The sequence below is a fragment of the Neopsephotus bourkii genome, unplaced genomic scaffold, assembly GCF_033783945.1.
Source record: "Neopsephotus bourkii isolate Nb327-2 ecotype Australia unplaced genomic scaffold, CSIRO-AGI_Nbou_v1 NB_1423, whole genome shotgun sequence".
Classification (NCBI taxonomy): Eukaryota; Metazoa; Chordata; class Aves; order Psittaciformes; family Psittacidae; genus Neopsephotus; species Neopsephotus bourkii.
The window spans coordinates 2,768,130-2,780,759 of NW_026901900.1; the positions used below are offsets into that span (position 1 = coordinate 2,768,130).

General features: G+C 39.8%; 1 protein-coding gene across 2 annotated transcripts in view; it reads right to left on the bottom strand.

Annotated features, from left to right (window-relative positions):
• The window catches only part of CAND1 (cullin associated and neddylation dissociated 1), a 29,639-nt gene extending 17,231 nt beyond the window's left edge, over window positions 1-12,408 (bottom strand). The window contains exons 1-2 of one of the 2 annotated variants that reach the window (XM_061368060.1): window positions 12,205-12,408; window positions 8,007-8,150 (exon numbers count right to left, since the gene is read on the bottom strand). In XM_061368060.1, coding sequence (XP_061224044.1) covers window positions 8,007-8,150; window positions 12,205-12,272 — 212 coding nt within the window. In that variant the 5' untranslated portion in view covers window positions 12,273-12,408. Of the gene's footprint in view, window positions 1-8,006; window positions 8,151-12,204 lie in introns of those variants that run through there. The other variant, XM_061368061.1, reaches the window with a different exon arrangement.
• Between the last annotated feature and the right edge of the window lie 222 nt (window positions 12,409-12,630).

Here is a 12,630-nt window from a genome sequence, read left to right on the forward strand (position 1 = left end):
TTCACATTTAAAAAAGCATGGACATTAAGTCAACTAAATACAACTGGGGGGAAGGGAGGGCAGAGGGAAGTCATCTAGACACAAGCAGAAATCTGCCCAAGCTATCAAGACACTAAGCTCTGAATGAAGACTATTATTCTGTAAGTAGATAGCCCAAATCCAAATTAAGCTACTCCACTCAGGCAAAGAAGTACTTAAATAACTTTACACTTGGTACTTAAATCATCTAATTCCCACATTATTGTATTACAGAAACCCACAAGTGGTTTAAGACAGAAAAATTACTTGAGTCTTTACAGTCTAAAGGAAGGTTCCTTTATTAATTTATATGCATTGAGACACAAGCATACAATGTACAAGACGACAAGCAAAATAGCTTTTCTTGGTTTACTGTAAATTGCTCTGGAGTTTAACTCTCCAAGAACACAGCTGGACCCTAGGTTCACTACTACCTAATAAAGCTGTCAGCCAGGCAGCTGTGAAGAACACACAGGTCACAGATCACTATGCAGAAGGAAAGGCTCAAGGCTATACCATTCAAAATAAAGGCACTGAAGTTAGTTTAGGAACTTAGTAGGGCATTTATTTAGAATGACAACATGACAAACTCCATATTTACTACCTTGCTGGTACAGCTGGGGAAAAAAAAATAAATAAAATAAAAAAAAGACAAATTCCTGCGTTGCTGTAGTAGTAGAGATCTGAGGACGCGTAGCTTGATATCAAAGTGCTGTTAACAAGGAATGTTATGTATTAATTTTACTTGTTGACCTATACACACTTTGTATTATCTCACAATTCTTTTAATGTGACTTGGCTTCTTGGACCATATCAAATTAACTCCTGAATGTACAGTCAAACTTGACATAAAATTCGTTCATTCTGAACAAGTCACTTTTGCAACTCCCACTTCTGGTCAGAGCAATTGTCATTTTGAGCATGCATGAGGAAAAATAGAGGAACAGTCTGGTCAAATGCAGCTTAGAAGCACCTACAGGGTAAACCCAAACCCACATTCCAAGTTCCTCTGAAACCTCATCTTCAATCTCAGCATCAAGCTTTCCATTCTCCTGCTACAAAGGCTCCCATACACACCAGAGTTGCCCACACCTTTGCTCCCTGCCTTAATAGTGCTCTCAGTCATTCCAAAACCATCCCTCTCCATCATACAGCTCACAACACAGGACAACTGTAGACCCTCAAAAATCATTGTTTCACCCGATACGCTCACCCACTTTTTCCACTCCTAAAAAATGAAATAAATAAATAAATAAACAAATAAATGAGTCTTCCAACACCTCAAACTAAACCATCACGCACAGCTGTTGGAGGGAGCTACACTGGAGGACTAGGCTCAGATCCAGAAGAGACAGTAATTCCAGGTGGATTCAAAGGGCTGAGATCTACGGCCTTCACTCTTGGGCACCTAGTACACATGGCTCTACAGCAGACAAAACCAAAATACATCTTTCACCTCAAAACCTGTTGCATGAAGCCCACTGCTGCTACCCTTTCTTTCCAGGTCGAAGAATCCACAGCAACAAGAGCTAATTATCATTAAAAACGTCCAACAAACAGAAAAGGCAACAAGCAAGGAGTACAAACAGGAGGTGGGCATGGACAAAGGAGATTTATCTATTATATAAAACAAGCCCTTGTTTCAACTGTCACTAAGTGTGCCTTAGAGTAGGATAGTAACCAGTGTAAGAGTCAAAGTTTTGGCATTAACGGTTTGTCACCATGTCAGACAAACTTAGGAGTTTCTTCTTCAGTGGCCATGCTCATAATGCCTTACCCCCATGAACTCAGAACAGTGTTTGCACTTGACGCACAGCATTTAAGATTAATGCCCGGAAATACGCAATTTCCAAGACAATCACACCTACCACTTTCCATGTCTTTCTTCACAAACTGTAACCTGCTTGGTTTCCTTCTCTCCTTACCCACCCTGCTTGTGTAGTAAAACCTGCTGAAAATACTGCCAATTTGGAAATTAAAGGGGGGGGGGGGGGGAGGAAGACAAAGGCAACACATTTACCAAAACCGTGCACTGAAATATCACAACTAATTCAGTTTTGTTAATACACAAAACTTGGAACTAGCTTAACATATTCAAACTAGGCCACAGACATCTGAAATTGATGCATTATGATCGCCCCAGTGCCACAGGTTCAGGAAGATTGCAATTTACTCATTTTGTGGAGTGTTTTATGGAGATACACAGATACCTTAAAAATGTATGCATGAAAACAATTTGGGGCAACATTTCTAAAAGAGAGCTGACAGATGATCTCAAGAGAACTGTTAAAGGAGCTACTGACTGGTATCTGATGAAAGGCATAAAAAGAAGCCTTTTAAGCATACAGAAATGAAGATGAAATGGAACTCGCTTCAGAAAGTATACCTCTCCTGCAGAAACTAACAGCCCTGACAGAGCACCCTTTGTTAAAAGCAGCCAAATCTCAGGCCCTAACCTGAAATTGATGTTTAATTTAAGAAAAAAGTACTGGAATCTTCAGATTCTATCAAATCATCTCCATAGCTATTAAATCCCTGAGAGCAGGGATTTAGAAGACCATATCCACAATCTAATCTGGTTATTTTACTGCTTCAATCATGGTAAATTAATACTGCAATCTTATTAAAATAATTTCTTGTGAATGATATTGGTAAAGATCATTTTTCTTCCAGCAGATAAATTCCAGATTTATACACATGCATTTGCCAACACACAAATTACTACAAGCGCTATCTCCCAGACTCAAATACATTTAGCCATCCCTGACTGCACTCCTGAAAGCTGAAATACTTTCTCCAGTAGCTCAAAAAGCTCACAGCCTTCTCCACAGCTTCATTTCATTCTTCAGCAAAGGTTTCCCCTGACAATATTTCATTGACGCATCACTAGTTTCTCTTCAAATACACACACCACGGTCAGTCAGTGGCTGCTCACAGCACTGTTGCACTCATCTACCCTTGGTGCACAGTAAAACGCGTTACAAGCATCGCAAGCACAAATCACCTAGAACAGAAACAGTCACAATTCCAAGCTATGAGGACTGTTTAGACTGGTCAAAGAAATTCCCTGTGTTTCAGTCAACAGACTACAGTATACAAAGGTGCAAATGCAGAATCTGTAGAACTTAGTTTACATCTGTAATGCCGCATGCTCCAGAAACAGCACTGTAAACAGAAACACCAGGAAGCAGGAACAGCATCTGTACAATTATGGAAGTGTATTGATATAAAACTGAGTGACAGTACCCTTTTAAAAATACGGCAAGTCTTCAGAGTAGCAATCCTGAAAGTTTACTTCTGATCAGTAGTGTGCAAGTTTGCTACCTGGTTGGTGAGATTCCAGGTGGCAATGTCATCCCTCCTTTCACTGCTTGAAAGATCACGTCTTCTGCTTTTTGCAGTTCGCAATGACTGCCGCAGCTCTATGAAAATGCATCTTCTGCATCCTAGAGATTTGCAGCTGACAGCATCCTTTTATACATCAGCTTTGACAGACGAGAAGCAGATCCCCACCAAAAAACAGTTGTTCCATAAGTGAAAATATCTGAAATGACGGTAAGGCCTTTTTTTAAACCTGAGCTACTGAACAAACACTAAATGTTTTTGATTTAAATGTTTCTTTTTCAAATGTAACCTATGAGTAACTAATATAATCACAGCAAAGGTTGGTCAGTTAGATCCATCGCAAGTATAGGAAATACCTTTTTGCTTACGTTTTAAGGATGACCAAACCCCTGAAATGACTAAGTCATTCATACGAACACTTGAAATTAGTTTCTAGAAAGTGTTAAACCAGATTTTACCTGAGTGTCTTCAGCCACATCTATTCAGCCTATTAGTTCAATAAAACTGACATACCAGTTATGAAGCACATTTTTTTAAAAATTGCCTCAAGCTTTTCTGGCCTTTAAAATCAGCAGATATCACCTATAGACCTTATATTAGTTCCAGATTACAAACTAAGCTTTTAAGTGGAAAATAAAGTGCAACCTTCTTTTCCAAAATCAATTTGTAATACAAAGCTTTTGCACTTACGTATGTGTTTTACGCATTTGAAGGCAGTTTCAGATACTGTTTTAGGTGGCCTTTGATATTTTCCCTTTCTCAAGCCACTAATTTGTGTCCAGTTTCTCTTAAACCTGCCTGTGCAAATAAACAGCAACTATAACACACTGCCTCCTTTAGGTTACATACATTTGAGAAAAAAAAAACAAACAAACAACTGTTTGTAGCATAGCTTCTTATTAGGCAGAGGGACATCAACTCATGATCAATTATAGCCCCAAATTGGCATATTATCATTGCTATAAAATAAGCACACCTACTTACAGGTAAGAGTTAAAATTCATAAATGGAAAAAAATATTACTGATTCAAATCACCAGTATAGCGTAATGTGCTGCAGTGTATTACTACAGCATCCAAAAAGCTTTAAAGCTGCTGAACCGGATCAGCCACACAACAACCAATGCATGCATCATCCTGCTCATACTAATGACTCACACAGCATCAAGCAGGGTTCGCTATATTGAACCAGAGAAGTCACACTGATAAATGCAAAGAAACTACAGTATCACAAGGGAGGAAACACTGAAAGTACTCTGATCCCTCTTTTTTCTTATATGTATTTATATAAGTGCGTTTGCTTTAGTTTTTACAGGTTTCAGGAAACAGTTCAGTGTGAAGCAATACACAAATTTAAGTACAGGTTTAAACACCAGAATTACAAACCATAGATAACTGCTTAAAACAAGAAGCAGCTCATCATTAAACTACAACACTGAACATATGAAACAATTAATGCATCATTTGGGCCAACAGAACATTACACCCAACATCAGCAGCAACGAACAAACCATCCATCCAACACAGTACCTATGCTTAGATAGACCAAACTGTTTGTCTAATCCAAATACACATAATCTTGGACAGAGCTACAGGCAGCATAACTACTACTGCAATAAGGTACACAGGATACCATGGACTACACTAACAGCCTTAAACTAAGAATATGCCATAAGAACATCCAACAGCATTTTCTACGTTGGCTGACTATAAAACACCCTATGACTATCAGACGAAGCAAAAAACAACTCCAGCAGAAAAAAAAATGTTGACAAGAAGAATATGTTTAAAATGTTACATGCTCCTAAGAAAAACAAGGTGAACAACCTGCAGTTACTGACCTAGTTTGCATCTACTGCCTGCAATAACAGAAGCTCGACATACTTCCCTTTTCTAGGTTCCAACTTCGAGCAGGTTGAGTTTTACTCCAAGAGCACAAGGGCAGCTCATTAATTTTCGTTTTTTATTCAGAAATGAACTGCACAAATCACCTTGCAACATAGTTACCCAAATATCCATGAACTCTCAACCTGACTTCCGCTAACCAAAGGATAACACGTTTTATCCTGTTCAAAACAAAATATTACACATATAACTGAAAGAATCAGAACAAAGTCACTAGTGTGCTTTGACGAGATAATAAGAAACAAGTTCAGCAGCATTTTAATCAATAGAGCCCTTTCTACCCAAATGTGAAAGCAAGCAGAGGATAAGGCAAACCCAGAACACTACTTACTTGTTGCTACGCTTGCCTAAAAGTAAATGGTGCTTTAAGGCTGTTCTGAATTGTTTTAAATCTGCTCTGTTCAGTTACCTCACAAGTCAAACCCTGAAACAGTGACTGCCCCACAGGAGGTTCTTACCTGCTAAAGGAGTGATCGATACCTTTGCCATTCAGTGTTTCCATTGATCTACCTGTAGTGGAATCTCTCCTAACAAACTGCAAATCTTTCCTGCCTTCCCCAAGGAAAAATCTGTCTCAAATACAGACTCAAAGATACACAGGGTTGTCTTAAATCCCTTTTCTGTGAGAGAGAGAATCCATACCTACTCAAATGGGTCATCAGGTACCAGTATGATGAAAGGTCCTGCTGACAGTATCTAAAGTTCACCAGAGCATTTAAACTAATAGAGATCTAAACGCAGTTTATGCTTTTCTCAGCTGAAAGTGCCAACAAATTTGTCACAGAAATAAACAAGAATGACAGCACAAAACATTATAAGAAACAAAAAGTCAAGAAAAATATGCTGTCTGAATTTCCCAACAAATCTGGTTTACACTCAGTATTGTATTAGATGGAAGAGTTTCGATCAGCTTGAACCATCTTAGAAAAATTACAGCTTAATAATAGTGTTCAACCTCTCCCACCATCCTTCACCCCACTACTGTTTCTACCAATGTTCACCCAATTGCAGGAGGAGAGCATTAAGCCAGAGGAAAACTTAAGTCCCCAAACCAGTCTACAACAAAATCTGATAAGCAACAGCACAAGGGACAAAAAAGTTGAGAATAGCAAAGCAGCATTAGCTTAAACTAGCTTAAAACTGTCATGGAACAATACCATGAGTATAAGCTGCCTTAATAGGAGAAGGCTCTTTTAAGGTGGCTTTTATTTTGTCCTCAAAGCATATCTGGAAGTGATTGGGATGCAAAAGATAACTTCATACGTTCAAGAATGTACACATTCAAGATGAATGTTTACAATTTAGCTGAAAACTTTTCCATCATGTTTCTTGTCCCATTACAGTAAATTTAACACAGTTCTAAGCATTATTTGGATTTCTCAGAAAGACTCCAAACTTGTACTGCATGTATGCTGCAATGAAACTTTTATACAAAATGCTATTTCACACAAAGATAATTCGAAGCCTGAGCCAAGTTTCATAACAATCTACTCTTCTGAGCAACCTGTTTCAAAGCCATAGAACTTAAGATGTACCACTAGAAACTTGAACATTGCAGAAGTCTGAATTAAAAAGAAACATGCCATTTGTATCCTCTGTTTATAAAACAGGGGAGAAGACACATTTTAACAACTCCGCAACCCTGATGAGACTACTGGAAAAGTAGTAACAATTACATTACTGTACTGCTAAGATTAAACTTTGGCTTGAAACTCACTATTCCTTAACCAGTGTCTCTGTACAAGATTTTGGTTACCATCACTTAATATATTTCAGAAGCTGAGGCAAACATAGCTCCTAAGTACATAAGCAGACATACACACAGACTTTAATTTTCTGCTTTGATTGACGGAGCAAACTGTAAAGAATAACAAGCTGAAACAAACTAACTCCGCTAGTCACAATGTGAAAGTACTCTTCAAGGCTGTCCAAAGCTCTTGCACAGCAAGTTTACTTCAATTCATGCCTCATGCAATTTGAGTAGATAGAGTATTTCAGAAAATCTGAGCTCATGGAACAAGAACCGTTCTCAGTGAACACCAGAAGCTTCTTAAAGGAGGCCTCCTTGAAAGGCACAAAAAGTCAGAAAGGCCAAGAACAAAAAGTACGTCATGATAAACACAGCACCTTTTCAAAGGGTCCTCTGGAAAAGCTGCACCAGATATACGATTACAGTGAGGAAGAGAGGGTAGTGAAGCAACAGAAGCCTCTCAAATGCAGGTAACTGCAGCCTGACTCCACAAAGCATTTACAGTTTCTGCAAAGCACGAACAATCATCAACGCCATATTCTGAATGCTAGTGAAGAGTAAGTTCCATATTTGATAACCAGGACTAAGTATTTACCATTTTTGTTTTTAGTCTCTGCTTGAAAACTACTCAAATACATCTACCTATTCACAGCCAAATAAATATCAATGAGGCAACCACCAGTGAATTATAACCTTTTTAAATCTACTGAGCATTCAAGAATTATCACGAAAGAACAAGAATGTCATTCACAAACTTCCAGCAAGGACTGCATGTGCTATGTCACCTGAAACTCCAAATGTTAATCCGCAATGTCAACAAAAACAGTTGTGTAAAAACTCCAATTAAAACAGGAAGCCTATAACAGTTCCTTTGTGGACATCAATTTCGCAATTATTTTGCATAGCAGTGGTCCTGAAGTTTTTAAAAAATGCTTTATGTTGTTCAGTCATTAAACAATTCCCTTGTACCTCCGAACAAGAATACTTACCATTTCACAGCTAAGTTTTGCACCTCACCATTTTTATCTTCCAGTAATTTCAAAATCATCTTCACCACCTTTCTTTCACTGTCATCATCCAGCTTGATAGAATCTTTCTGTAGTTCTGTCATTAAGTCATTAGTAGCCATAAACCTGACAAAAGATAGTCAGATAATTATTACTAGAAGGATACAGGTTATTCACAGTGCTCAGGATTTAGGATTCTCAGTTTCCACCATGTGCTATCACGTAAATCATATTTAACACTGGATTACTGTTAGCTGTTTTTAGCATTTATTTTAGTTATAGAAAAAAAATGGAGAAAAATCATATTTGGAAAAGAGTAACTTTTAGTTGGGTCATCATCCCTCCCTGATAAGAACTGCTACACATTTTAATTCCACTGTTTCCATTATATTCTAAATTATCGTTACAAATTAAAAATCACACTTTTCTGGATTTTAAGTAGTCCTTTCATGAGCTATGCTGATGTTTTTAAAAATGGGCTTTTTAAAAAACTTTTTATAAAAATGATTGAGTTTATTTTAAGACAAATTTTAAGCAGGAAGAAAAATACAGAATGCTTTTCAAACATTCTCCCATAAAATTCACAAAAGCCAAACAATGGAAAAATAAAAGCTAAGCTACAATTAACGTGTTTTTCATTTTCTTGCCCTGTACAGACTAGTTTGTTTACAGTCCAGACAACAGCAGATCATGTTTATCCAACCCTCAACCCAGGGTGCCACATTAAAGACCAGGATTAATTCTTGAGATCAAGCAAATAAAATCATCTTTCATATCCATTGATTTTCTATTCAGTAACAGTCACATCCCCAATAAAAGAACATGCTAAGAAATGACTTTCCAAAAATATTGCTTTTACGCCTTTTGTTTCCCTTCTTCTGAAGTCTGTTTTCCAATCTGTTCTTCTTTTGTAAGTGCCCTCTCTTCTCAGAAGAAATAATACAGATGTATTACTCAATTACGAATCCCATGGGCTTCAGTACCGGTCCCAACTCGCATTCAAAGCCCCAGACAAAAATGGTTTGTAATTAAACAGTTTAGGCTGACATTTGGGCTTCAGGCACATAAGCCTCAGGCAGACATCACTTGAGCTCAGGTCATACTTGGAAGGTTATCTCTATAGCCTGACATGCTAGATACTTTTTTTTTACTGAAAATGAAAGCCAAGCCTCTGCATAATCTTAATATGCACCACAAATACCAGATGTCTGTCCTCACATAATGGACTTCAACTTGTCCTGTCTTTTAATACAGTAATTGCAGCCTAATAGACTCAAGGTGTTTCTAAGATAAGACCTCACTCATTTTTCATTCCCTCCAACACACCCACTGAAGCAACCCTGTAATCTGACAGGAACCAGATGTGTGCATAAGCAGATGATGAATGCAAATGGCATCAGCTTTTAAGCACAAAAGGGAAAAAAGCTTCTTGGTAAGTAAAGGTAATGAACAGATAGGATGGGAATAAGGAGATATATAGGTAACGAACAGATAGGATGGGAATAAGGAGATATATATATAATGTGTATATATATATATACACATAAAATCATCCAATAGCAGAAAATTCAAAAACTGCCTCCTTGTTGTTATGTTTACATCCTTCTCTTAAACAGTCTTAATAGCTTCCCCTTTCCTTGGTCAATAGTTCCCATTTCCTAGTCTTACAAGTTCACATGCACTCATCATCTAATTGTGACACGTTCCTAAACTGAGCAAAGCTTGTGCATCTTCAGCGCATTTGTAGCTTCTGCACTCAACTACAACTGAAGAGTCCTCCTGGCAGACTCCTCTATTAAAATAAATCCAACTCCTTCCGAGCACTGTTGGGAAGCTTGGCAACTTTAAAGTAGCTGGTATTTAGAAACATGGTTTTGAGTAGTTTAGATGTGGCCTTTAGTCATGGCTACTTCCTCCTCAGGCGCATCAAACTTTACCTGGTGCAAAGTAGCAGCATGTAAGCAACTCCTCATACCCTGTACTCAGAGTAGTCATTCTCCTCCTCCCACAGCCACACAGTAAACTGCCACCTTACGTTACTGCTCATTTTAGAGTCCGAGTTTCTGGATACTACAGACATTTGCATCAAACAGTCAGTTTAGTCAAAAAGCAGAGGATTAAATTCTATGGTAAAATGGTTACTTGAACTGTAGGTTATACTCAGCTCCTTGGTATCAAGAAGTTAACTACAATGTATCTCTTCAAATATACCTGAGAAAACCACACTAAATACTATTTTATCCATTATGCAAATACATGATACACAAAGTTTCATAAAATGTGTTACTGCATAACAGCCAGTTTGTAAAGGTCTATTGTCACCCATTTCCATGGCTTCTAAAGTCAGATTTTAATCTACGCTAGGAATTTTTGTTTGGTTTCTTGTTTGTTTTGTTTTTCTCTCTTGTTGGCTGTTTTTGTTTGTTTGGGGTTTTTTAATATTCGAGAATCCCAAAGTTGTTCAAATCTCCTAGAACAGGTCATTTTTAAAGTGTACTCTACACAATTACAAAGCAAGTTTTAACTTCGTGTAGCTGGGCAAAAAAGTGCTTGCTACAACCGCATTTGACAGGTGTAACCTACTTTTTTTATGCAAAGTTTTTTACTCAAAGTCGGTATTTAGCTGATATCCATTAGAATTTTTTCTAAGTCATGCTCCCCATAAGTACAAAATGGAAAGCTCGCTTAATCACAGAAGCAAATTAGTATGATGAAAGTAAAGAAATCTTCACTAATATTCAGAGGAAAAATGTTTGAACTTATTTTTAGTACAATTTAAGTAAATCAGGAAATTCTGGATTGCCTCTTTTTAGACTAACCAAATTGTTTTTCTACTTCCAAACTTTCTAGCTTAAACTTCCTAGGTAACATCAAGCTACTAAAATATGACAGAAATCAACATAAATCCCCATAAATTTATTACACGTGTCCAGTGCTACAACAGTTTGTCAAAAGCAAACAAGATTATTCAAAGTCCAACTCTATGGTTATTTAATCTTCACCTCTGTTTTCCTTTAGATCTTAATATATTAACAAGAGAATTGTTTGGATGTCCACATGTTTTTTAACTGTAAACTAAACACTTTAATGCTGCCTCAAAGCAACAAAACCCAGGTGTATTTTACACCTTTTCCCTGTCTGAATTCAGGTACCCCCTTTGACAAATAAAGGCTTCAAATGTGGATTATTGGGTGCACACAATACAAACAAATGTAATTATTTTTAACTTAACATTTTGCTACAACTATTGTATATTACCTCTGCTGGGTTTTAAATAACTTACTTACACCATTTCATTTTTTAATACTTAATACTTTGTGATTCTTGCATTTTATCAGCTATTAATATATTGCAAAGCAAGCAAACTATCAATAAGAAGTAGTGCTCCTACGACAGAACCTCAAAATTACATATACCAGTTCTGTCCCGTTAAGACTTAACTGGACTTCTCTCTCTGGATGCAAAGACTTTGAGAGGCAACACCAAATTATGTGAGTATCACAAAACCCCTCTGTCTACAACATGCACCATTCAGGGAGCACGTGAGTTCAAGATGATGCTCAAGCCTGCTGTGCTGGGTGGCCCTTGCTGCTCCTATCTGCAGAGTCACAGGGTCCGTATTTTTTGAGCTTGGGAAGGGACCCTGGAAGGTCATCTCACCCAATCTGCTGCTCAGTGGGGTCAGCCACAGCATGCTGCTCAGGGCTTTGTCCATTCGTCTTCTGAGCATCTTCGAGGCCAAAAAAAATCAAATGCTAACTTCCTCCTTCACCTATCCCCACGCAGTTCTGCAAACCTGACGACCACTTCGCTCCTCACGACTGCCTAGGATATCTGCCCACAAGGCGCGGAGGCCGCGGCTTTTCGGGCACTGCTGCGTCCCGTCCTTCACTGGCAGCGAGAAGAGGCCCTGCCTCCCAGAAACTTACTTCCCGAGGTAGTTGCAGATTCGCGCCCTGCCCTGCAGAGACGGCCAGGAAAGCGGGCCCCTCTCCACGCAGAGAGGTACCGAGGCAAGCATGGCCCGGTTTGGCGGTACCGGGCCCTGACAGCCGCGGCGCCAGGCCCGGGGCCGGCGCGGAGACGGCCGTGGGGGCAGGGAGGCGCGGGGCCTGCAGGCGCGCCGGGGCCGTGCGGGCGGGGGAAAGCGCGGCGGGGGAGCGGCGGCAGCGAGCCCCACCTGAAGTCCTTGTCGCTGGATGTCATTTTCTCCAGCAAGTTGGAGATGTGGTACGAGGCGCTCGCCATGTTGACGGACCCGGCCGGGAAGGAAAGGAAGAGAAGAGAAGGAGGCGGCAGCGTCTTCCCGGCCTCGCCGGCTCCACTTCGCCCGCTGCTGGGGACGGCGCACGGCGGGCCGGGGCCGTAGCCGGTGGAGGAGACGAGGGCGGCGGAGAAAGGCGGGCACTCCGCCGCCTGCTGCGGCTGACACGGCGGGAGGGGCGGGCGGACTGGGAGCCACTAGCGCTCGGCGCCGGGTCAAAGGTCGCGGAAGGCGCCCACCCCCACGCCTTGCGCTGTCGGCGCCTCTGATTGGCTCTGCCAGAGGGAGGGAGGTGCCCACGGCGATTTGACGCCAGGGCGTACGTGGCGCAGAGCGTGCGCG